Below are 26,661 nucleotides of genomic sequence, written 5' to 3' on the forward strand. Positions count from 1 at the left end.
TTTTAGTTTTAGGACTTACAAACAACCGTTATGTGAACAAAACTATATTACTCTCTTCAGCAACTTTGTTGCGAGAGTATAAAAACGACAGAAAAATAATTTCTCGGGCATGAATAGAAACTACATATACATCTGTATAAATAGATAAAAACATTGGTTATCTCTTTGAAGTTTTTGAATAACACCAACTAATTTTAAGCGATTTTATTATATTTTAGAGTAAAGGATATTTAATAACTATGCATAAAGGAAAATATTTCAATAATTTAATTTCGCGGTACAAAATTTTTAGCCAGCAAATGAAACTGAAAAAGTTGTAAAAGTCTTAAACTTTCGAGAGCTTTCACTATATTTTCATTGATGCTGTCATATCCCTAAGTAGAGCTTTCGTTTGCATTAAGCATCTTATGGTGAAGTGTTTTAAGGCCTAATACAATTTTTAAATCTTCCTTGCTTATAGCATAAAGTAAAGACATTTAATATTATGAGAAGGTACTGCTTCAGAAGAAGTAAAATGTCTCTTACAACTCAACATCCATTTCAATAGTACTGTGATAACCTATTTCTTCTATAAAATTTTTAGTATCGATTTTTTTCACTGGTTTTAGTGAAATTAAGATAAGATTTGCATTTTTCGTTCACGTTTTCGTCTTTAGCTTCGAAAAGTAATCTTTAAATTTCTCGGGTTCAAGAACAAGACATAACATTCAAAAGGCGTGTGCATAAATTTGGCAGCTCTGGGATCAATAGTTTGTGGACCATGTCAGTTTGAGTGAAGTAACTTTTTGTACTGTGAAGAAATGGAAAGAGTAAATTCGTGTGTTGAAAAATTATTTTGAAGGGGGAAAAAAAGCACGGGAAGATTTTTTCAGGAGTTGAGGTAAAAAYTTGGCTTGCTGACGAGTAATAATATACTGTCAAAGGAAAGTTAATCATTAAGGATTGTTATGTTAAGTTTGGACGTGGTGAAATGAGGTTGCTACTGACGAAAACAGCAAAAAAGTCCACAAAATAATTGTAGATGCCCGTAATGTGAAGCTGTTCAAGATAGCAGGCACCCTAAAGATATCAACTGTAAGTGTACATCATATCATTCACGAATATTTCGTTATGAGACAGCTCTGGGCAAATTGGGTGTTCACTTTTGAGCAAAAACAACGATGAGTGRATGATTCAGAACAGTGTTTGGATATATTCAAGAGTAACAAACTAGAATATTTGCATCGATATGTGTACAATAATGAAACATTGYTACATAATTTCACTCCGAAGYCCCAAAATCCACCCAAGTAATTCGTGTGGATTGCAAACGATGAACTCGCTCGAAATGAAATAATTTTTATCGACTACCTTGAAAAAGGAAGAACCATCAAAAAGAACAACTATTACAYGACGTTATTGAACCGTTTGGAGGACGAAATCGTCGCAAAAGCGGAAAGTTCTGTTTCACCAAACAATTGCAGTCAGTGTGAAAAGGTTGGAAAGAATCCATGAATTGGGCTTCAATTCGCTTCTGCATCAAACGTATTCTCCAGCTATGGCCCCGGCGACTATTTCATGTTTTCAGAGCTCAAGACAATGCCCGTTGGTAAAAAATTTAGCAACAATCAAGAGATAATCGCAGAAAGTGTGTGAGATTTATTATAAAAATGGTTTTGAAAACGTTTTTGACTGCTATAATTGAAGGTAACTATATTTAACMCTGGACGAACTTCGTTATTTGGCCACTGTTTGCAAACCACGATAGTTGATGGTCGAATTGAAKAACAAAGTACGATCTGGGTGAATAATAAAATCAAATTGTACCAAAAAAACTGTTWTCTATGTTAGTCTTCAAACTTTTCAGCCCACCTGTTAAGTTATACTAAACTAACCTACCTAAAAGGCCACACTTTGTGTTAGTTTTGCTATCAAAATTATTGTGTTACAGAAATTCGCCTTAGACCGGTTTCACTGCAGCATGTTGTTACTTATGGTTTGTTATTGAATATTTACTTGCAAAATATAATAATGTTGTTGCATGTGTAACAGTTTCGCTTTCTTTCGTAGCAATTAATCGTGTACAACGCCTTGACAACATTAAATGCTGACAAATTAACGTCCAATGAACGCTGAGCTGAGCGAATCAATGAGTTTTCAAAGCGATTAAACAGTTGCAACACAAGTTGGTATGGAAAATACTGGCAGCAATGCTTGACTGTGGTGAGTGATGACAAASATTTGTTGCTATTCATGCAGCAGGCAAATGAGTCGACCAAATGGCAGAAAATGCTGTTACTTTGCTTGGCGTGTAACTGTCGAAACRCGCTGGTTGTCCACTGCGTCGTAAGCTTGGCGGTTCTGGTACTCTACTCACACGATCCAGCAGCACTGACAACACGAGTTTTATTTGTCCGTCCGTTTGTTCGGCTTGTGTGGTGCTGTAATGTTTATTTTTAGCATCTTTATTTTCTTATACAGTTTGTTCAAATTGTGCTTATTKTTTTTGTTTTTATTTTAACCATGTTTTCACTTTTCTTGGCCATTTCTGCCGTTTAACGGCATCTCCGCCGCGCTGAAAACAAGTTGCCACAACTGTTGCCACTTATTCCGTTTTGTTGATTTGTTGCATGCTTAACTGTCACAGCTGCGACACTAAGCGCCTAATTGCTTGCGGTAAATACGTTGTTGACAATGCGTATGTATGTTTACATATATACATAAACATATCCACCGTTGCTACACGTAACAACCGATTTTGTGATTTTGTTAATGGCGCTTACACCAAAATGGCTAATAATTTTTGTGCCGTTGTTGCAACTTAATAATTCGCCATATTCATATTTGCTTCAATTTCAGAAATGTTTATAATTGCCAATGCAGGCGATATGCTTGTTAAGGTATTTATTTTGTAATTTTTTAATTTTATTCAACATTTTTGATATCGCATTACATATATTATGTATGTATGTATATACAGACTTATGTAAATATGAACTTATGTATATATGGTAGYGGCAAAGTGGCTTAAAAATGGTATTACACTTAGTTATGTGGTTTGTCCTAAAAAACAACAACGTAAAATGTTATTATAGCCCGAACACTTTTATATTATATGGTATATGCTGGGTAGTCGAAAAAGTCTTTTCGTATTTTGCCAATTAATGTCATAGTAKTCGTATATTTCCAGTGCTACCAATCACATTGTGTCGTTCCATATAGTGTTGGAAAGGTGGGATTTCAAGCATCATGTAACACACAAAAAAAAAAAAAATTAAATTCGAGGAAGTTGAAAAAAGTTACAGCTGTTGAAAAATTAGTGAAAATAATAAATTAATTCGCGATATTTTGAATTTTTTTTATAAAAAAGGGAAGAATACCTCGCAAGCCACCAAAGAAATTTGTGAAGTTTACGGAGACGATGCTGTATCAGCTCGTGTAGCACAATAATGGTTCGCGCGCTCCCGTTCTGAAAATTTTTCGATGTGCAAGAATCACTTCGCTTTGGAAGACCTATCGTTGAATAAGTCGATGAAATTATGGAAAAGATTGACCAGGACCGTCACATAAGCAGCCATGACATCGCTAAGGAACTTAACATTCATCATCAAGCGGTTTCGTACTATTTAAAAAAGGGAAGCTCGATGATTGGGTACCAAATGAATTGTCTGTGAAAAATTTAATCGACCGAATTAACATCAGCGATTCTTTATTGAAACGAAATGAAATCGAAACATTTCTGAAGCGAATGGTACAAAAGGAAGCTAGATGTTTGGGTACCAAATGAAAAATTTAATCGACCGAATGTACATCTGTATATTGATGACCTCGCACCATCAGACTACCATTTGTTTCGGTCAATGCAGAACTCCCTTAATGGAGTAAAGTTGGCTTCAAGAGAAGTCTGTGAAAATTACTTGACGCAGTTTTTTGCCGAGAAACCAGAAAAGTTTTACAGTGATGAAATAATGTCTCTAGCGGAAAAAAGTTGAAATTTGAGTAGAAATACGAAAAGACTTTTTCGACTACTCAATAGTATGGTGTCTAAAAAGCCTGATATTAAGCGATACTTTTATGTTGTTTATGTATAGGTGAGAACTTCAAGATAATTGCAACTACTTATTGCAAGAGTAATCAGATCCAAACTTCTAATTCATTTCACCTCTCTCCTCTACAGTGCTGATAAGCTTATCAAACAACAAGTACTGGCTGCTGAAAAAAGTATTATATATAATTCATGTTACATACTATATGATAAAGGCGCCAACACGCCCATTCATTAGCCAATCGCTGTAAATTATGAGAATTTACAATACCCATAAAAGTGGTTTCCGCATCAAWATATTTATAAGTATAACTTTTATCACGGCAGTGGGCGTGTTTCTGCTCAATTAAACGCATACAAATTGTCACAAGGGTCTAATTTAAGCGATAAATCATAAATAATGAATTTATCAACAAAACTGTTCGAATGCGGTTAGCGGTAGGTGAAGTGTCATGATACGGTATTAAATAGTCATATATGTATGTACATATGTATATATAGTAATGATTTCAACTAAATTGAATGAGACCGCTAAGGGTGGTTGGTTATCGAAAAATGCTTGAGGAAAAATTAAAAAAAATATATATATGTATTTATAAGTATATAAATTGTACAAGCTTACCGCTCAGCGTTGGYGATTTGAATTAATTAAACTTTTTACTTGGCTTTATTGCCTTGTTTTACACACCTTGGCATGCAATTATTTAACAAATTGTTTAACAACAAAACTATTTGTGTTCATTAGTGTTCGAAGTGTAGTGAATTTGGTTAATTGATTAGATAAATGCAAAAGCAACAATAAATATAAGCAAAGAAAAATGAAAATCAAAATAAAATACTCATATGTGCATAAAAGTATTTGTATGCTGTAAGTTGTCCAATGGTGTACCATATCTCAGACTGGGAGCGAGTTCAGCAATATGGCGTTCAGGCTGCAAGTCAATCTTTTGGCCCCATATGTATCCACTGAACTGGGTATRTTAAGTATGTCACGAAGTTTGTAACACCCAGAAGGAAATGTCGGAGAGCCTATAGAATATATACATATATGTACATATAAACAGGCAGCGTTACGAATTGAGCCGATTTAGCCATGCGTGTCTGGCAGAGAGGCATATGTGATATCGATCTGAAATTTTGCGCACTTGCTTTTCTTCTTGACAAGTTGCTCATTTGACGGAACCGTTGATATCGGACTTCTATAGCATATAGCTGCCATACAAATTGTTCGATCGAAATCAAGTTTTTGTGTGAAAAACAGTTTTATTTGTCAAGGAATCTTCACACTCTTTAGTATAAATTATTATCCAARGCACCGGCATAAGCTCCGTGGAAATTATTCAGATCGGACGACTACAACATATAGCTGCCATACAAACTGATAGATCGAAAAGAAGTTCTTTTATRGAAAACTTTTTGCTATAAAAAATTCACCTGTGCATGGTATTTTAACTGCTGGACAGCCGAAGTTAACGGTTTCGCCTGCTTTGTTTTGTTCCATGTGTCAACAATCAATAATCAGCAGTTCAATTATTGATTGTTGATACGTAAGCTACTGTACAATATTTGCCGATGCTTAAAATACATGGTCGTATGCGTACGAGCATGATCCGCACCTACTTAAGTGGTAGTATGAAATAMTCATTTGTGTAAAGAAACTTGTTGAATGGCATTTTAATTGGTTTAAAGTGTGAACACTTCTGTCAACAATTGCAATTGCGTATAGATTCTACGATTGAAAGGCTGCATTTGCAATGGCTTTAGAGAGCTTCTGTTTAAATATTTACTCTGTAAACAGRCTAAAGGTCTTGGGCAGAACCCAAAGGGTATATTTGAAGTTAGATTTGATAGAATTAGAAAAATTTCTGATAAATAGCACACAGATTACTTGAGTGATATATTTAAACACTGAAGGCATGTTTAAGAACCTGTCCACTGAAGGGTTACTGCTTGCTGTACAAAAAAAAATGAAGATATCCAGAAAAACTAAAGTGTGTATTTGCAGTAAAGGTTATATAAAAATTTAACGATGAGGTCAAATGAAATCCATAAAGTTGTAAAATTAGAAAGTAAGTTAAAGTAAGTTAACGTTTGATTCCTGACAGATTCATACGAAATTCCATTTCAAATCAAATGTTAACAGATAACCTATACATAAGTTATGTATGTTGGCAGCCATTATAAGGATCACTTATCAATTATTATATGTACATAACATATCGTAGAATCTATGTATATCTATAAAATGTCCTTAAAATCAATTATTTCAGTGTTCAAAACAATTGCACAAATGTCAGCTTTTGAAGGAGCTCAAAAACATCGTTATGCAAAATATAACTAGCAACTRCACTGACCTTTCAGCACGTTAAAGGTTATAAAAAATCAATCGAAGAAAGTATGCGGAGCTTAACTCCCGCGCATAAGCTGCGAGAAAGGGATTTGCGCTTCATTAAAATAGTAAAAAGTCTTCACTGCAATATTTGTGTGCCAGGAAGGCTAAGCTACTCTTTAATTAGGTTTTTTTTTTTTAACATAAATATTATAGTTTCCTTCAAAATTTCGCAATATATCGGTTTATGTTTAAGACAGAAATAATGTTGAGTCTCACAATTGGCACTCAAAATTTTATATCTGATCTAAACGCTTTAATTTCATTTTGTGTTCCAAAAGGCTTAAAGGCTTTTTCTTGCATGTGAGAAAATCTTTATTTCGAAGTCAGCAGCCAATTATTGTTTCGCAAAATTTAAATTTTTTATAATAGTTTATTTTATTGTTATCTTTAGCGCGTATAATGGCGAGTGCAATAAAATATGATAATATATTTTAGTGCTAAAATTTTTTCCTCGAGCCAATTATTTCGGCATGGCATATATAGCAGATGATGACTATTTTGTTACGCGGTTGCTTGGGAAAATAATTTTATCTACCGACTCGGTAACTCGGTAAGTCGGTAGTTGAGCTGACGTTTAGCTAATATATGCTTTTTTTAAATTTTTTCTATGCTTAGGTAAGAAAGTTTTCTTTATTTTCTTTGCTTCTTGCCGTAATGATGAATGGTCGTGTGGCGGCTGCTACTGTCGCCGCTGATGGCGAGGTTAGCTTATCTTAAATGCAATCATGACGTGTTGCTCGTTTGTCACATTTTTCAGCGGCAACTCTTTCTTACATACGTTGACACTTTGCAGCATTCGGTCACACAGTTTCTAGCTTCAGCTAGCTCTTTTCACATACKCATTCAATTCAAAATGCTGAGTGTACTTTTTTGAACACACTATTTCTTTATGACTTCCACCAAATTAGCGCATAATTGTTTTATTACCAATGTCTGTATGTCCATATGTGTACATATATACATATATATGATATTTTGCATTTTAATTGAATTTTTTATATTTCCTTTTACTTATTTTCACATTGCGCTTTCTTTTATTTTATACCATGGAATTACTTAATTTGTGTATAAATATATTATAGTTAATTTARTTAAGAATTTTACTTTATTTTTCGCTACTAAATATTCTCATTTTGTCGCACATTTATTGCCCATAACCATTTCTATTTCTTGCCTTATCTTGGTTCATTGTGTTTTTGCTGCTGTTGTTGTTAGTCCCACGCATTTTTGTTCACACYAAATTATGCACATCTTGTGTTGCTATCTCTCTAGCCAATTGTATAAGATTTTTTCTTGCGCTCGGCTGTGTGTAACAAATGTTTTTCATTTGCATTTTTGTCGTTGGCGATTTTTCATTTCTTTTACCACCTCAGCTTTTATTTATTTGCTACATATGCCTTTTCCTTGCTTGGATTTTTCTTGCCTTTTCTGCAATGTAGTTGTTGACAGCTGTCACTTTTATGTTGACAAACTGTCAAAAGTTTGATTATTGTCATGACATACATGCTTTTGGAGTCTAGAGCCAAATATTTTAATTTAGTTTAAGGTGATTTTTAATGCAGTTGTAGAGAAGAAATATGAAAATATGCTAATTATTTGCAAAAAGTGTCAATACAAGTAGGGATTTTTTCGGAAAAAAGCGTGTTTAGCATTTATATTTTCGATGTTTTTAAAGGAAAAAACGAATATCAATCCATAAGATTTTCCCATTTAACCTCCTGAAAGATCCTTATAAATCATAACTATATTTATACCCTGAACAGGGCATATTAAGTTTGTCGCGAAGTTTGTAACATCCAGAAAGAAGCGCCGGAGACCTTATAAAGTATATATATATATATAGTAAATTATCAGTATGTTGAGCGAAGTTGATTTAGAAATGTCCGTCTGTCTGYCYGTCTGTCTGCCCGTCTGTATATATACGAAATAGTCCCTCAGTTTTGAATATATCGTTCTGAAATTTTGCAAACGTCTTCAAGAAGCTGCTCGTTTATCGCAACTTCCGATATCGAACCACTATAACATATAGCTGCCATGTAAGCTGAATGATTGGAATCAAGTTCTTGTATGGAAAACTTTGGCATTTGAAGTGGTTGTCTTCACGAAATTTAACATGAATTACTGCTTAAGGTGATAATATAATCTCCGAAAAAATTGYTCTGATCGGATTACTATAGCGTATAGCTTGCAGACAAACTGAACGCGTGGTTACTAAAAAAWATGCACCTGTGAARGGTATATTAGCTTCGGTGCAGCCGAAGTTAACGTTTTTTCTTGTTTTTTACTAATTTGAAAAGCAGCAGTGACCGATTTGCTCAAAGTATGACTTCTAAATATTTGAAAATTCTCAGAACGTAAGTAATAWGTCAAAAATCATAAATTTCGAGGTTATAGAGTTTAAATTTAATTTGAGGTTATACAATTTTTATACCAGTACGTGGAATAAGGCTGTAGGAAACTCAATCTGCTTTTTGTTGTTCATTTTCGTCGAAATGTAACTGAATGTTAATTTTTTTTATTGGAAATCCAAATTTTGAAAAACTATTCAAGCGCCATTGGTACTCACCTAAAATGAAAAGAAAATGAAATTTTTATTTTGAAATAATCAATCTAACATTATATAAGAAAATATTTACAAAAAGAATTAATATTGTAAGAGCTTTAAGTAAAGCAGGGTTAATTTAGGGTATTTTAGAATATAAAGTTTGCWCTTCTCCATCCGTTTACGCTAATTTTCGATGACCCGTTGCAGCATTTCGCCCGGAAGTTCGGGTATAGTCAGCTGAATATTGCCTTCGAGCTCCTCGATCGTTGCAGGTTGATTAGCGGAGCCTTGGATTGAACACACCGCTAGCGAAAAAACATTTGTTAAATCAAATGATTAATTGGCTGATGACTAACGGGCCGCTAAACTTTGAATAAAATGTGTCCATGCTTAGACGAGAAACACGAGGCGGCGCACAGTTCTTGAAATCCATCATAATGGCATTTCCTCAACCACACGCGGATTTGACTCATCCCCAGAGTGAAAAGTGACATTATGAAATGGCAAATCTATCTGAACATACTGACAAAATTTGACGAAAATACGTAAACAAACTTGGTCGCCAYGAGCTGTCAAAGTCACGTCATTCCTATTGGTAGACGCTATATAAACATACGTACTATATATCAAATTTATTTTGAAAAATATTTAAATAAAAAGTTCCTTTGTTGATCTCTCCCTCATGTCTTATAACGAGGAAAGATCATTTTAGAAAATAGTAATTTCTGCGAATAAATCATAAAAGCTGGCAAAAAAGGCAGCTGAACGCGTGGGAAGCAGCAACGTTGAATAGGAAGCTGATGTTTGAAATATATCGACCTTAGGCGGCGTTGAACGGGCGCTAAAACGACTTTTAAAACAACTGAAATGGCAGCGTGAAAGAAAAACGAAGAATAGGGAATAGAAATGGCACAAAAGAAATTAAGATTATACACTTGTATGTACGCCTATGAAATTCTAAGAAAAAAAAATGATAAAAGAAACAATCGTAATACTTAGAAAACGATTAAAAGCGATGAAAGCATGCTTAACACATACACTCACACACACAGAGCTATAAAACAATAATTTGCATAATTTAAATGACTTTGAATGCAACTAAACTCCACGCAGAACTTATAGACACACTCACATATRTATGTATGAATGTGTATGCGTGATTGTCGGAAGTGTGAGAAAGTTCTAGGTTAGACGGCTAAGCAGAGGCGGATACTACTCATATTTCTGCGCAGCTTCGTTGGCATTACCAACCAGCCAACCAACGTTGAGGCAAGCAAATATAAAAGAATTAAGCGTTTAAATGCGCGCTAAACAAAAGCATCAAGAATTGACATGATRCAGATCATCATGATGATAGCATTGACGTCTTCGCCCATTGTTCCATGGCATGCAATTACAAGTTGTTTTTGCACAAATTGCATGTTGTTGCATGTAAATTGTTGCGGTTGCGGTATGACATGTGGAAATCATGTTAGTTTAACCACACGGAACAAATGCGTCAAGACCATTGTTTAACGGTATACTGCCATAAGCACCTAGATATACATACATACATACATACATAGAGGTACAATCTGACATGAGTAAGGAAATTGAACAGGGATGGCCATTAGCAGTGCGCGCTGACAAAAATTCTCCGGTAACTGGAGAAAGCCATGCGAAAACACAAACAAATGTTTTTCTTGTCAAATACTTACAAGTTGACGGTAATTTGAGGCATGCGACATGAGCTGCTACGCAAGCGCAACACAGAAAATGCGGTAGTTAAACGTTCTATTGTATAACCGCCATCTATTCACTAGCGATGTCTGCACCCACATTCAACCACGCAATTTTCCAGTAGAACACTGCGTTCATTGCTGGCTGGGAGATGGCCTATTTTCTGTATGCGTTTTGTATTGTTGTGGATTCGAAGAAATTTCTATTGAAATTCTATTTGTTGGTATCGAACGCACACTGTGCTGTAGACAAGAACCTTCTAAATTTTTTCAATAGAAGTAGAACAGAGTAAGTACTACAACAGTTCAAAGAATAAGAAAGTATTTTATTTTAACAAAGCCGAACACCAACAAATTTAAGCAACTATTAATTCAATAGCAATCAAAAATTCTACCACTTTAGAAGCTGTCTTCAATGTTTGGCACATAGCCGTCGCAGCAATGGCAGGTGGACCAGGCAGACCAACCTTGCATGCGTAGCACCTCTTGGGCACAACGTACTATTGGTTCGATGTTGTTGGTCAATAATCCATTGCAGTCGATGTGACACTGATTGTAGGAGAAGCGTCCGCTAGCAGGCTGGCACCGGTAGTAGTCATTGATCTGGAAGAGACCGTATTCGTTGGAGCCATTGTAGTTTGTTGGGCCGACGACATCAGTGCTCTCGTGTTCGGCAATACAAGCCCAACGAGCCAACTGATCCCTGGGTACACCGAAGCGAGACATCTTACGAGCCAAAGAGCAACGATCCAAGAGGTGAACGAGGTGAAAATTAGGATATGTACACAAACAGTTACGTCGATTTAAATAAACAGACACACACTCCAGAAATTTTATCGCGAGAAAAAGTTGGAGTTATTATGTATACGGAAATTTAACTTTCCACAGTTAAGGCTGCAACTTCGTATTTTATTACTATCCGTCCCTCTCGGAACAATCACTTATACTCTTATACTAAGATTGTTTCTATACTTCAATTGCATACTTGTTATCATATATTATAATTTTGTCATTGATTAAATGCTCACGCTCTGCTGGTTTGTATAATTTAAGTTCTCGACTGCAACCTGAACAAAAGTGAGGTTAACTAAGTTCAGAAGAAAATTGCAAGGCAGACATATAAATTGCGTAAAAAATATTAAATATTATAAATTGCATAGCCTATGTTACGTTTTTTATATTTCACACATTTTGTGTTCTTTCTTATGTACGAGAACCCTTAAATGCTTGCAACATCTTGTCAGGGAAGTAATTTCTTAAACTTAAGAATACAATTTATACAAGCATATGTAGACTAGGATGGGTCATAAAAAGGCGAATGTTTATTCCTGCTTGGTATTTGCAAAATTGGTTGATAGACACTTCTAAGAAAGTATCCCAAARTTAGCGGTTACAATTTTATAATATAATTGTATAAATCAATGAAAAGGTTACAACTAAAAGCTCATACTTGGAGAGCTTTGCCTTAGAGATAGCTATCAACAAATTTTTTAGAGTATGAAGCAAAAAACCACTCGGTTTCTTGACCCACCCTAATGCAAACTCTGGTTTTACTTTCTTAACTTTTGCTTATCATGTCGGAGCTAAGATCTCCCCCCCTCATAACTGAAGCATGACGAAGTTCTCGCTTGACTTAGTTACAAGTACATGTGCTCAGATCATGACTACTACATATGTACATACATAATTGACCTAAACTTACAGCAAGTACATTTTTCACATAACGCCAAATGACAAAGCAATAAATTAAGAACAAATATTCCACCAAAGTAAAATACGAAAAGTTTCTGGACACCTGGAAAAAAGTATGTCCCTCACTCCCTATTCTCTTATTCTGTACAATCTTACTAAAACTAATGTTCTAATAAATAATTGTACAAAATAAAAATTTCAGGACCAATTTCAMATATGTATTTCAATTTATATTTTGTAAAATTCATGTACAAAAAATTCCCAATAGCCGCTGCAGTAGTGCCAGGTGGACCAGGTGGACCCTCCTTGCATATGTAAAATCTCTTGGGCGCAACGTACTATGGGTTCGATGTCGTTGGTCAATAATCCATCAYTTTATATTTTTATAGCGCTAGATAGCCGCATTTAACTATTGTGATAATCTCTGTTTTGAATAAGCGGTGACATTTTTGATAAAGTTTGTTTTATTTCTAGTATTGGCCGCTATTTTTTGATTGATCTCACACATGTATTAATTTGAGACGAAAAATTATCTAAGTATACTGGACTGTATACCTTCAGATTGATTAATAATACTTTCCAGACATATCCAGTTATTGTTGCTGTTCGTATATTGGAATTTACTTCCAATAATTTATCCAACAAATATACGTACTTTTCAGAATAACATAAACGCTTTTTAATTTTTGTGGGAGTCAGTGAGATGTAGTGCAAAGTGTAGATAATTTTGCTTTCGATTTTACCAAACTGTTAGGAAGCTATTGTTGAGAGATTTTGTCTCTGATTTGCAAAGTAAGACAGGTGGTTCCTCAAGATTTGTTTGTATCTCAGCATATGTAGACTGATACGGAGTTAAATGATCTATAGTATATACTTACAAATTTCAATGTGCGAACGTTTCTTAAGTGGACTGAAACGCGAGATAGGCGATAATTCCAGAATAGTAAACAGAAAATTGTGAATACGTGCACTTTGATTAAAGATTTGATTTTAGTTCTTCAAATTACAGATTTTAGTCCAAGGAAAGGGTTTCTATTCTCAATATGTGTAACATGTTGCTACAGAATATAACAGTCTCGTTCATCTAACGGGTGGCTGTCTATTCGTCCATCGGACCGTGCAGGCTGTAACTTGAGTAAAACATAAGATATCTTGATGAAACTAGGGACACATATTCTTTCGCAAAAAACACTCACATGTAATAAAACAAAATTTAKTAACTGTAATTTTGCACAGGGGATGGGCTCCTGTCTCTCTAATAGGTTTAATGTACGCAGCTCCTCGATGACTAAAGCTACAATACCCAAATTCACTAAGGATAAATCTCTTAAGTACCCCGACCGAAATGGTAAAAATTGTTGAACTCGAAAAAAGTCCGTCCATTCTCCATATAACGGTACTCTTAAAAACYACTAAAGGTGCTATAAATTAAAAACTAAATACGATAGAGAAATAAAATTGTATGCCCGAGATGGTATGAGAGGCCCTTATGGAAACCGGGGTAAAAATTGGAAGATGGGCGTCATTCTGTTCACCTTTAGGAAAAATCTTATATCTCGGAACAGCCGACCGATTTCGATACATTATTCTCACAGTGGGAAAATCGATTTACAACCACGCCTACTTCTCACATAGCACAATTCCAGTACACAAATTAAGAATAAATTAWTATATTAGGATAAAACTTTGCACGAATATTCCCTTTGAGATATGCTACCTTAGGACCAAAATTGTCCAAATTAAGCTAAAATTAAATATTTTCGAACTTGCKGGTGATTATATATATGTCAACATGTGAGTTATCTCAGAGCGCGTGCTTTACACATAACACTGTATCTTTTAGAGTTTATATATTTCTTAATGACAATTTCTACAAAGTGTCGGTATGTCTTCGAATCCCCGTAAAWTTTTTTTTAACGTTTCTATTTTTCTTATTCAAGTTTCCGCATCAATGAAACAAAAGGCGAGCTGACATATGAAAATCGTTTACGAGATTCATTTATATATCATGAGTTTCTAAAAAACAGCATTATACATGATCTGCATGAGTGCTAATCATTTTATTATTATTTTGCTTTCGGTTCTCAACTTCAGGTCTGTTCAAATACTCATAAAGTATTTGCCATATAAAAATCATTCCTGTATTTAGGAATTATGCCAAGTTTTGTAAAGTTGAAAAGATTTCGGAATCACTAAACACAATAACTTCAAAATTAAAATTCATTTTCAGTATATGYATTTWTTTWTTTTTTTTTGAATTAACAGCTTTCACACAATTTTAGAAGCAGTCGGCAGTGCTTGGCACATAGCCGTCGCAGTAGTGCCAGGTGGACCAGGCCGACCAACCTTGCATACGTAAAATCTTTTGAGCACAACGTACTATGGGTTCGATGTCRTTGGTCAATAATCTATCRCAGCTGATATCACACTGGTTGTAGGAGAAGCGACCGTCCGCAGGTTTGCACCAGTAGTAGTCGTTGATCTGGAAGATACCGTAATCGTTGGAGCCATTRTAGTTGGTTGGGCCGACGACRTYRGTGCGGWAGGAGCTCTCGTGTTCGGCAATACAAGCCCAACGAGCCAACTGATCCCTGGGTACACCCAAGCGAGACATCTCACGAGCCAAGGAGCAACGGTCCAGGACCTCACCGAAGGCTGGTGCAGTCAAAGCGACTGCGAATAGGAAGAATGCGAAAGCTTTCATGTTGATTATTTAATGCAGTAGAGAGAACTGATGCTTTCGTTGAGGTAGAAAGCCGCTTTTAAATTATTTGCGACGGTAGATTTAATAATGCGATAAGTCTTGAAGGTGATAAGAGCTTGAGCTGTTTTCTAAGATATGTCAGACGAACGATAATATATTAMTGAATTCATTGTTAAAGGGCGTAAATTTAACGTCAAATTTATCGTATTTTGAAATTTCTTTGTTCTCATATACATCATATTTTACCGGTATAGGGTGTTACATAGACTTATTCTGGTAAGCCAAACCTATTCCCAAACTAGCAAATGCCACATATTCATAGAGCCTGTTAGAAGAAAACGTCATACTTATAAATTGATAAACTGTAATTTATCGTATACTTYAGATGGCAAAAGTTCTCTCGAGCGGTAATTTCAAATAGTTAGACGAAATTTCTGAAATRCCGTAAAGTAATGATATTAGTCCAACAAGTGATTTACGGTTTCGATTTTTAATAAATCATTTCAGACACTACGGCCAGGAGTAAACACACAAAACCTTAGAAACTAGACACGATAAGTAACTATTGYAAAGTCAAGCCAAATAGTCAAATAAACTACAWTGCGATTCATAATTGAGTTTTAAAGAAGCCAGTAAAGAAATTATTCTAGTTCCCTTATACATTTATTCAGTGATGTTTATAATTCATATTATATGCATACAAGTACATCACCCTGTATATGTGTTTGCAATATAAATTGTGATTGCCATACTTATCTATCTMGAAACACTTCATGTTATAATTATTTACTCAATTAGATCTGCTCTTAATTAGTATAAAAGACCACCAATTTTAGGTAAATATTCATCAGTTTTATCCAAACACTCCCAAATAATCAAYATGAAAGCTTTTGCCTTTTTGCTCGTCGCTGTGRCTTTGGCCGCACCAGCCTTCGGTGAGGTCTTGGACCGTTGCTCCTTGGCTCGTGAGATGTCTCGCTTGGGTGTACCCAGGGATCAGTTGGCTCGTTGGGCTTGTATTGCCGAACACGAGAGCTCCTWCCGCACYRAYGTCGTCGGCCCAACCAACTAYAATGGCTCCAACGATTACGGTATCTTCCAGATCAACGACTACTACTGGTGCAAACCTGCGGACGGTCGCTTCTCCTACAACCAGTGTGATATCAGCTGCGATAGATTATTGACCAACGACATCGAACCCATAGTACGTTGTGCTCAAAAGATTTTACGTATGCAAGGTTGGTCGGCCTGGTCCACYTGGCACTACTGCGACGGCTATGTGCCAAGCACTGCCGACTGCTTCTAAGCGTTTTGTAAATGAATTTAAAAAAATATAAATTGAAATAAATATGTGAAGTTGATCCTGAAATTTTCATTTTGTGCAATTATTTATTTCAACACAGTTTTAGTAAGATAGTTTTGGATAAAAGAATATTGGTGATGGACAATAGTTTTACCCTGGTGTTCAGAAACTCTTTACTTCTACTTTGGCGAAATGTTTTTTCTCAATTTATTGCAGTTGTGAGACAAATGCTTTTGCGGTAAGTTCAGATCAATTATGTTCGTTCATATGTAAGTAGTCAGTCACTTATGATCTTAGTACATGTACTTGTGGCTAACTCAAGCGAGAACTTCGTTATGCTTCAGTTAAGTGAGGGAGGAACTTTGGTTTAAACTGTTAAGCAAAAGTTAACAAAGGAAAGCTGGAGCATATATTAGGGTGGGTAATAAATGAATTGTTTTTGATCGGACTCTGAAAAATTGGTTTATAGACAGAACTATGAAAAACTCTCCAAGTATGAGTCGAGTCCAAGTATTAGTTGTAATGGGAAGATAATTTTCATTGGGTTATAAAATTCATAAGAATTTATTTTTATGAATAAAACCAAATTTTAACATTATCTCTTTAAGACGGTTAGGTTTTAAAAAGAACTGTGTACATATTTTTTCAATTCMATTATTATGAGAAAAAATAGGAAACTGGTAGACGGAGGATCTTCAAATTACAATTAAGAGCTGATATTGGAAGAGGCTTTTTTAGAAGTGTCCATCAACCAATTTTTCAGAGTACCAAGCGAAAAAAGCCATCGATTTATTTTTGGCCGATCCTAGTGTATATATGTATGTATAAATGGCTTTCTTAGGTTTAAGAAGTTACTTCCCTCGCAAGGTGTCGCAAGCATATTAGGGCTGTTTGGCGTAAGAAAGGAAAACAAAATATGTGTTGCTTACTGAGAATTATAAAAAAAAWKTAACATAGGCTACGTTAGTTATWATATCTCGTAATTTTTACGCAATTTATATGTATGCCTTATATGAACCTTGYAATTTTCCTCTGARCTCAGTTAACCTCACTTTTGTYCAGGTTGYAGCCAAGAACTTAAATTATAYAAACCAGCCGAGCGTGTCCAAAATGATAACAAGTATGCAATTGAAGTTTGCAAGCAATCTAAGTAAAGAGTTAAGTGGAAAGTTAATTTTTTMTCTACATAATAATTCAACCTTTTTCTCACGATAAAATTTCTGGAGTGCTGTCTGTACATTTAGGCCGACGTAACTAAAAATGGTACTTTTACTAACCTCATCTTTTCAGTGTCCCGTATGAGAGGTTTAAAGATAGAGTTGAGTTAAGACCAAAGGAGCATCTTATTCTCTGCCCTGCGTCATGATAATATGACAAAGATTTTTTTTTTACACATAAAGCCACGGTACTTTCTGCTACCAAGACACATTCCTCAACAATATTTAAATACAACAATATTGTTTATACAAAAAATAATTTGCAACCTGTGGACTCCTACCCTATAGTTGCTGTATCTGTATGCCTGATTAACCACATTAAACAATTATATTTAAATATACCAAATCTTTATATTTAGCATAGATAAACTCTTTTCGATGCTTTTATTTTGTTAATTCGAGATGCGTTTGGCACTGATGTAAGGTATCATTGACTCCAGTGCCAAGCCGACTGCTTCTAAGCTGTTGACAAATACTATTACTTTTCAAGATTTATTGTTTGAATAAATATAWTTCTTTTGATTAGCAAGTTTTAGGTTTTTATGACTAATTTGAATCGCACTTATTTTGAAAGTGTTGTATCTGTAAGGATTTTCCTATAGTATCTACCTCACATACAGCTGACGATAAAGAATAAATAGTTTTGAGCGCGCTTAGCGGAACATGAAATATGTTATAACCACCAATAAAAGTGGTGCGCTTGTAGCTGCGTGCTAGCTGTCTCCCATTCTTCGTATTTTCTCTCGCTCAACTGCAAATTATCACTTCCATGGAGTAAATTTATGCGATGCCACTTCCTTCCTTGCTTAATTAGACATTTACTATATTGGTAGTAACAGTGTWAGAAGCAAAAGAACAACACACTAACTCACATAATAAAGACTTCCTGAAGCAACTGTCTGTTTTGTGACAAGTTTGTGTGTATATGCTTACATCGATTGGTGGTGATACTCTACATATTGGCAGCAGCTACCAAAGATAGGTGAAAACAATACTTGCCACACCAACAACACAGGTAGACAATTTCTTCCGCTTCGCTTGCTGAAGTAGCTTTTGTTGCATTGTTTTTCTTCTGATTGCACATTAAGCACACATTGACTGCTTCGAGTCATTGGCCTTCTTTCGTATGTGTATGTAAATTTMATATATTTACCATATTTTCTTTACGATTTCAGCTGGCTTGCAGGCACCTTCTTTAAGATTTTCCTCTCTTTCTTGACTTCTGCTTTCGACTTTGCTTAGCATTTTCAGCTATTGCCAGTTGGTGGCTGTTGTTTTGTGGTTTGTGTTGCGAGCAAAATTGTTTCGTACGTTTGGAGAATGTTCTTTAGTTTTCACATTCTCATTTCTGCGTTTAATGTTCTTTCACCGTTTTTCTTTCGCTATTCCTTCTTCTTATTTCCAATTATTCTTTTTGCTTTTCTTTGCTAATATTTCATGTTTTGAATATGATAGTTATTGAAGCAGCGTTGGTTTCTTGATCAGACGGAAACTTACTAGTGTCCTACGTTTAGTTGTGTCTGTTGAAGCTCATGAAGAATACAATTTTTTTGTGCTATTCTAATAATTTCTCTATATTTTCTATGTTTTACTTGTTTGTGTAGTTTTTTATTGCTTCCAATACGTTTTCTTTGCATAATATATTCTATACTGTGCTTGTATGTAGCAGTCTTTTCGTGTATCCACATGACGTCTGAAGAGTATGAAATCGATACTGTAGAAAGTGTCAGCTGCCGTTATCATAAACTCAAGGTATGATCTATGGTATTTAATTTGGATAATCTCTTTGCCAGATATACATGTGTGAGCAAACTCGTAGTGGAAAAGAGTATTTTGGAAAAATCTTTGCTTTATCTAAAAAAAATCTCAAATTTCGATCTTTTTAAAAATCCCAACGATAGTTCGGCTTAAAATTTTGAAGAAATGTTTATTGAACTAGATATTTACAAAGTTACCAATAGAGTATTATTATTATTTTTTCAAATAAAATTCAATGAATATTAGTTCAATATGCATGCCCAAATTGCGTGTAAAAGTTCCGGTATGGTTACTAATGTCATCCAGACTAGGGATCATCTAATCTTAAAAGTCAAACTATAAAAGTAACTTAACCGTAAGAAAAAACCCTGAACCCCTGGGGTCAAAAGCGTATTACAAGAACTGACGTCTTGATTTCCACATTTGACTTCCCATGACTTCGATTTGTGAAATTTTTTGAGAGTTTATGCCAATCAGGAGTATACCCCAAAGACGTCTAAAAATGTACTTTCAGTAAGTGGTGGCCATTTTCATGTGATCAAGAAAGGTGACTGATTACTTCACTGAAGAAATACAAATGTTGTATTTGGTAGTCGAAAAAGTCTTTTCGTATTTCTAATCAAACTTCAACTGATATTTTTTGTATGTATAATGAACTTTAATGAGCCAAATATGTACCATTTTGGTTCGACCATATTTTATAATTTTCCGCTAGATACATTACTCCATCAGTGTAAAACTTTTCTGGTTTCTCGGCGAAAAACTGGAACAAGTAATTTTCACAGGCTTCTCTTGAAGTCAACTTTATTTCATTAAGGGAGTTCTGCATTGACCGAAATAAATGATAGTTCGATAGTGCGAGCTCAGGGCTATATTATGGATGCTTCAAAATTTCCCAGTCAAGCTCTTCCAGTTTTTGGCAAGTCATCAAAGATGTGTGCTAACTAGCGTTGTCCTGAGGGAAGACAAAGCCCTTTTTGTTGATCAGTTCTGGCCATTTTTATCGAATGATTGCTTTAATCATATCAGTTGTTGACAGTAAAATATAAAATGAATATATTGTACATCTCCAAAATTCATTTGAAACAGTTATCTCAAATATCTAGGAAATATCAAAATGATTAAATATCATGACAATATCATTATGTATATGGGAACGAATTCCGCATATAACCATTATTACTTAATTAAAAAATTAATTTAAACAGGTTATTGACAGCACAACGACCTTCAAGTACTGAATTAACACAAATAAATTAGTTTCCAATTGTTAAAGTCATAACACAGACAAATCGAAAAAATAACAAATAATAACCATAACATAGCAAATAGCAAAATAACGGAAATCACTATAAAGTCAAGTAAGTTGCTTTGGCCAAGCCTTCACAATTGCAGTAATTAAATGAGAGGTTGGGCAATTTTATGAGTKCACAGTTTTTCACAGAAAATCGGTAATTAAATTGAGGGCAAGTGAAAAAAAGCTGCAAAATTGAAAAATTTAATTTTTAGATTTTTAAAWTTTTTTTTTWAAGTACCCATAATATGCTGTAAATTGCATACAATCATAAAATATGCGGAATGAAAATAGCGCGGATTTTGACTAAAAATGTAAAGCAAACCATAAGCAGGGTTTCATAAAGTTATAAGATATAACGAATCGAAAACAACATGGTTTTGAGTACCCTAATTATGTATTTTTTATACTTTTTCACTACATATAATATAKAAAAATTTCTACTTCCACCAATTATGACACCATTTGTCATCAAATATTTTCTGACACAATTTTACTCATTAACACAACCCGCCAATCCGCCTCGCACGTCGCTCATTGTGAATTATTGAGTCAACCAAGAAGAAAAATGCATTAGTGATGAAACACTACATCATGCATATAAAATATAATTSCAATTACATTTTTCCTCATAAAAGCACATGATATATAGCCACAAGAAATTATACTCGCTTGTTGGCTCATTTGTCGGTGATGCCACATTAAAGTTTTCTAAATACCGTCTACTAAACTCTCTACTGCTCATTTATGTGACACTGAGGATCTCGAAGCATGACTGAAAATATTTTCGTTGCTTATTAGTAGCCATCTAGGGGTCTAATGATTCATGTGAACTATAGTAAGTATTGCGTCAATAATATTGGGCCTTTGCAGTAAAAATCTACAAARATTGAAGCCGTATTCCACCTTATTCGTTTAGTTTTCTACTCCCACTGTTTTTAAGGGTTACATGGGTTTACGAGTTTAAAAAAGGCATGATATTCTATGCAACATTTCTGTAGTATGGTACAAATATCAGCTGATAATCTGCGGAAAGTTAGATGTGTCACAATATTGGTGCAGTTATTTGCTTGCTCGAATACGCCCCAGTTTTCATTCAATATTTGTCATTTAACTATTTTGAGACCTATAACTATTTGCCACCTATAACTAGGAGGTATTCACTAACCAACATTTCAATTTCAAGGCACAGTTTGGTCCTTTGCCTTACGGAATTTTTTTATAAACCATCCTAGRGTATCAGGACAACAACCATGTACCAAAAATATCGTATAATTTGTTCCAATTTTATAACAACTTTTAATTTCTATATGAACCTCCAAATTGATCATTGATCTGTTATCTAAATTTCAATTTCTGTTTTTTCGTATTTTTTATACGCACTTAAGTAAGTTGCCTTAGACCCCCTTATATGAACCATATTTCCACGTAATTAAAAATCGCAGTTGTGCGGTGAATCCCAGCATTTCGTCAGGCAGAGATACCGAATTTAAAAGGTGTGTCGATCAAAATATTATCAATTATTGACTAAAGTGACTTAAAATCAAGACAAATAAGAAATTTTCAAAAATACTATTTTATTTTGGTTTTATTAAAAAATTGTGAATTAGAGAGCTTATCGCGTTGACGAGCAACTTTGATGTACTTAACACTGCTGCAAGTGTTAACCATAACTTAATTTAATTTTATTTTGATATTCTATATAATAGTAGCAATTCATGCGCAACTTTCGTTTATYTACTCTATCGTGTTTTGCTGATCGCGATATATTTGAGATAAGAACTCTCACACGTTTGAACAATCTAGCGCGAGCATCCGGTCYTTGCCGATGATATCTGTTTGTATGTTTTTATACATACATGTATGTATATAGTATATGTATATACTAGGTTATAACATGCCTATAATCGAATATTGAATATTATCTATGAAAGTAAAAATGTTAATATGACGAGCCTTTCAAAATTTGTATTTGCATTTCTAATTGATTTGATATTTAAGGAAGAAAGGTTTAAGGAAGAAAGGTTGAATGGAAAACAGGAAACGGGACGTCGACGTCCCCACTCGATTTCTAGTGTTATTTCCGGATATTTTGACCTATTAAGTCTATTGACCTATTAAGTTAAAAACTACGAATTTTAAAACAAATAAACGTGTTGTAATTTAATATAACTAGGTGTATGTAAACTTTATTGGTAAACTGTACATATTTATTGTTGTAGATCCTTCTCCACCTGGTCTTTCCAACGGAGTGAAAGTCTTCCTCTTCGTGGACCACCTGCGGATATTGCGTCGAATACTTTCCGAGCTGGAGTGATTTCGTCCATACGCATGACTTAGTCATCGTAGACGCCGTCTTTTAATTCGCTGAACTATGTCAATGTCGTCGCATATCTTATACAGCGCATCGTTCCATCGAACGTGGTATTCGCCGTGGCCAATGCGTAAAAGGCCATAAAAAGTCTGCAGAACCTTTCTCTCGAAAACTCGTAACGTGGACTCTTCAGATGTTGTCATCGTCCATGCCTCTGCACCATATGTTCCATGCAGTTTGGTTTCTGTTCGTCGAGAGAAGACTGGTAATACTTTTCATAAATGTAAGAGATTCCTTAGAGGAACTTGATTCCGATGGTTCAGTTTCTATGACAACTATATGCTATAGTGAATCGATCTGAAAAAAAATTCTTCGGAGATTATATTATTGCTTTAGATAAATATACATGCCAAATTTCGAACAAAAACTAAAAGTTGCCCATACAAGCACTTGATTCCTGTCAGTCCGATATCGGCGGCCGTTCCGGCAAATGAGCAGCTTCTTGGTGAGGAAAGAATGGGTGCAAAATCTCAGATCGATATCTTAAAAACTAAGGGACTAGTTCGCTTATATCCAGGCAGAGGGACGGACAGATGAGGTTACGAACATGGCAAATGGACTTAGCTCGTCATCCTGACCATTTATATATATGTATGTATATATATATGTATATTTGATTGTCTTCGACGTTCCCTCTGGTATTACAAACTTCGTGGCAAACTTAATATACGAGTATCCTGATCACGGCATAAAAAACGACAGGAGGAAAAGGTAGACTTAAACGAAACCTCCTAGTATCAAGTCACACTAAGTGGGAGAGATCGTGGTATACACGCTACCGAAATCAATTTTATATTAMTCTTTTCCACGACTGATTTGCCATTACCCTCATCTACGATTTAATTCCAGTGAACCTCCATTGTACGAGCTAATGTACGCTGACCTCGCCACACTTAACCCCAAGCGCCAATAGCTAAGCCAAAAGGCAAGTACGRACAGCAGTCGGCACAACGACGRAGTAAGGCAGCAGAGATAATGACAGTTTTGAAGTTGGCAGTTAGTCGGATAGCAACTACATGGCAACTGCGGCTTTCACTGGCTACATTTAGAATCATCACATAACTGCAAGTTAGCCAGCTTTCTAAGTATTTTTCTCCAATGTGCCGGGTTATTGAATAAATTATCTAAGCGAATAATCAGTAGCTTTGGTAAACATTTGCTAAATGTTGGTACTTTGCAGAAGAGCAACAAAGCAAAATGAAAAGAATGGCTGCCACATGCAAACAGCAAGTTGGGCACTCGGCCGTAACGGCGTCTAACACAACCAACCGTATCGAGCGAGAGACATTCATTCAGTCAGCCAGCAAACTGCAASTACAACAATTTTTCGTCTTCACCAGCGAAGTGGCAACCACATTTAAAGTGCCGCACTAAACGGTATCCAAGCAAGTCAAGCGACTACATTTCCACAACGCCGCGCAGCCGATACTGCCGGTCATTAGTGCGCAAATACTTGACGCGCATGCGCGTGTTGGCGTTATAAACCACAGACGAGTTTGTGGCGTTTTTTATTTRCTTCGTTTGCAACCACTCTTTCTATTTGTCAAGTTCTTCCTGCTGTGCCGTGCTCGTGCTTYAACCTGCTGCGTGCTGTGACTTGTTTGACTTCCCATTTGATTAGCTGTCTTTCATCGTCGCCAGGCAGCTGTGGATGTCCAGAAGTGTAGCTGACACCCACGCGCTGACTCAGGTACATCTACGTACGCTGGTGCACTCAATCAGTCAGAAATACTTCCCGGCTGTGGTATGACACTAGCGACCTCGCTGTCCTCGGTTAATTTGGATTTCAGTAATTTCTGTGTGTTTTCACAAATATTTGACACCTTTTGACTTTGGTGAACTCGCATTTTTTAGAAAATGGGATAATTAAGTTGTTGTTTGATTGGTTGTAAATTGCTTATGCAGATTTGGTCAGGTTCATGGGGTTTTGAGAAAAATTCAGAAAAATAGAGAAGTGGCAAACTGATTTCTGTTTGTGTATCTTCTTCTTTAATGGCGTAGATACCGATTACGAGTTAACAACAGTACGTCAACCGTTTCTGCTCTTAGCAATTTGTATCCAATTCGAGATACCAATTGTATTCAGGTCACCCTCCAACTGTTCACTCCAACGGAATGGGATCCTTCCTGTTCCTCTGTTTCCCCCTGCMAGGTACTGCGTCAAATACTTTCATAATTGGAGTGTTTTCATCCATTCGGACATGACCTCGCCAGCGTAGTCGCTGTGAAGGATCGAACTTTGTGTAGAARTTCACGCAARGATAAAAGTTCTCTCACCGCCATTCACTTGGAAGTAGCCAGAAACTAATATTTTACATATGMCTCAAGCAGCTCATGACTTCCSGYCTTAGAGCAAGTATCCTCTGGGTAGCCAAAAAACATCCRTTTGAAGACGAGCTAAWGTRRGAAGGCGCAAYATCCTTTYCCCATGGTTTTGCGCTGGGTTTGGTAGCCGCCACGAAAAAAACYTACCAATGAAAAGGAAACAACTSCGATGTGGTAAATTGCACGAGCTTTCAACTTTGTGTATYTTATGTAACCYAGAACACAGAAATCTCTSGRCAACATTTCATCCAACTCGAGCTCCAGTTTGTCTGAAAACTATAATTGTTTAATTTTCCTTAGGTAGACATGTAAATGAAGAAACACTCTCCCAAAAACCCCAYTATWAGCTTCAACTTTTTATCCACTTGTTACTAAACTCTTTAACCGATTTTATTAGAACCAAAAGGAATGAATGCAAATAAATTCTCAGCCTTGCGAAGCTTAAAACTACGTTGCCAATAAAGCTTATTATGTCACATAAACTTAATAGATCCCTCAAAAAAAGAAAACTTTCYCATTATTTTGCAATTATCATTTATTCAAGCTCTTGTCCAATATTAGCCAAATYGACRGTCAACTTAGAAGCAGTCATCAATGCTAGGCAAAGCGCCATCGCARAAGTGCCAGGTGGACCAGGCAGACCAACCTTGCATGCGTAGGACCTCTTGGGCACAACGTACTATGGGTTCGATGTTGTCGGTCAACAATCCATTGCAGCCGATATGACACTGATTGTAGGAGAAGCGTCCGCTAGCAGGCTGGCACCAGTAGTAGTCGTTGATCTGGAAGAGACCGTAATCGTTGGAGCCATTATAGTTGGTTGGGCCGACGACATCGGTGCGGTAGGAGCTCTCGTGTTCGGCAATACAAGCCCAACGAGCCAATTGATCCCTGGGCACACCCAAGCGAGACATCTCACGAGCCAAAGAGCAACGGTCTAAGACCTTACCGAAAGCAGGTGCGGCCAGAGCCAGAGCMACGATTAAGCAAATGAAGACTTTCATGTTGATTGTTTGGAACTGTTTCAATAAAACTGATGATTWAMCGTGMACATTTTCGAACTTTTATACTAAAGSKGGCACACCTAAAGTAACAGTCAAGTACTTGGGCGRTATACAAGTGTGTTTATCTTAGGTTGTAAACGACTTTACACTGAATGTTGTAATATTACATTTTCCGTAACATTATACGGCGGTAAAGTAAACAAATTGAGTCGAAAGTATCAAGTATCAGCGCAAAACAAATACGACTCACAATACCTGGAATCAATTGCCTTATCGACATTATATTTTTTAGAAAAACAACTGATTACTAA

The 26,661-nt window shown here is 35.6% G+C and overlaps 5 protein-coding genes across 9 annotated transcripts in view; 1 reads left to right on the forward strand and 4 right to left on the reverse strand.

Moving 5' to 3' along the window:
- LOC108966188 overlaps nucleotides 1-26,661 on the reverse strand; it is a 113,136-nt gene that overhangs the window by 15,370 nt on the left and 71,105 nt on the right. The gene's annotated exons all lie outside the window — the stretch shown is intronic.
- LOC108966142 (lysozyme B-like) lies at nucleotides 11,079-11,662 on the reverse strand. Its single transcript, XM_018928903.1, has 2 exons — nucleotides 11,627-11,662; nucleotides 11,079-11,501 (listed from the first exon to the last, which is right to left on the reverse strand). The coding sequence occupies exons 1-2, from the start codon at nucleotides 11,660-11,662 to the stop codon at nucleotides 11,079-11,081; spliced, it is 459 nt and encodes a 152-aa protein (XP_018784448.1).
- LOC108966194 (lysozyme D-like) lies at nucleotides 14,591-15,117 on the reverse strand. The gene has a single exon (XM_018928963.1). It carries the CDS (start codon nucleotides 15,073-15,075, stop codon nucleotides 14,650-14,652), a length of 426 nt encoding a protein of 141 aa, XP_018784508.1. The 5' UTR covers nucleotides 15,076-15,117; the 3' UTR covers nucleotides 14,591-14,649.
- On the forward strand, nucleotides 15,528-16,444 carry LOC108966144 (lysozyme B-like). Its single transcript, XM_018928904.1, has 2 exons — nucleotides 15,528-15,545; nucleotides 15,890-16,444. The coding sequence occupies exons 1-2, from the start codon at nucleotides 15,528-15,530 to the stop codon at nucleotides 16,379-16,381; spliced, it is 510 nt and encodes a 169-aa protein (XP_018784449.1). The 3' UTR covers nucleotides 16,382-16,444.
- On the reverse strand, nucleotides 25,864-26,382 carry LOC108966193 (lysozyme B-like). Its single transcript, XM_018928962.1, has one exon. The coding sequence runs from the start codon at nucleotides 26,348-26,350 to the stop codon at nucleotides 25,925-25,927; it is 426 nt and encodes a 141-aa protein (XP_018784507.1). The 5' UTR covers nucleotides 26,351-26,382; the 3' UTR covers nucleotides 25,864-25,924.

The sequence above is a fragment of the Bactrocera latifrons genome, unplaced genomic scaffold (genome assembly GCF_001853355.1).
Source record: "Bactrocera latifrons isolate USDA-ARS-PBARC rearing strain unplaced genomic scaffold, ASM185335v1 scaffold_157, whole genome shotgun sequence".
NCBI lineage: Eukaryota > Metazoa > Arthropoda > Insecta > Diptera > Tephritidae > Bactrocera > Bactrocera latifrons.

Bases quoted from the DNA above. Each gene is read 5' to 3' on its own strand.
- LOC108966142 (XM_018928903.1), bottom strand. From the start codon at position 11,662: ATGCAATTGAAGTATAGAAACAATCTTAGTATAAGA. The intron at 11,502-11,626 runs GTATAAGTGATT...AAATTTCTGGAG, and splicing joins GAAACAATCTTAGTATAAGA to TGTGTGTCTGTTTATTTAAA.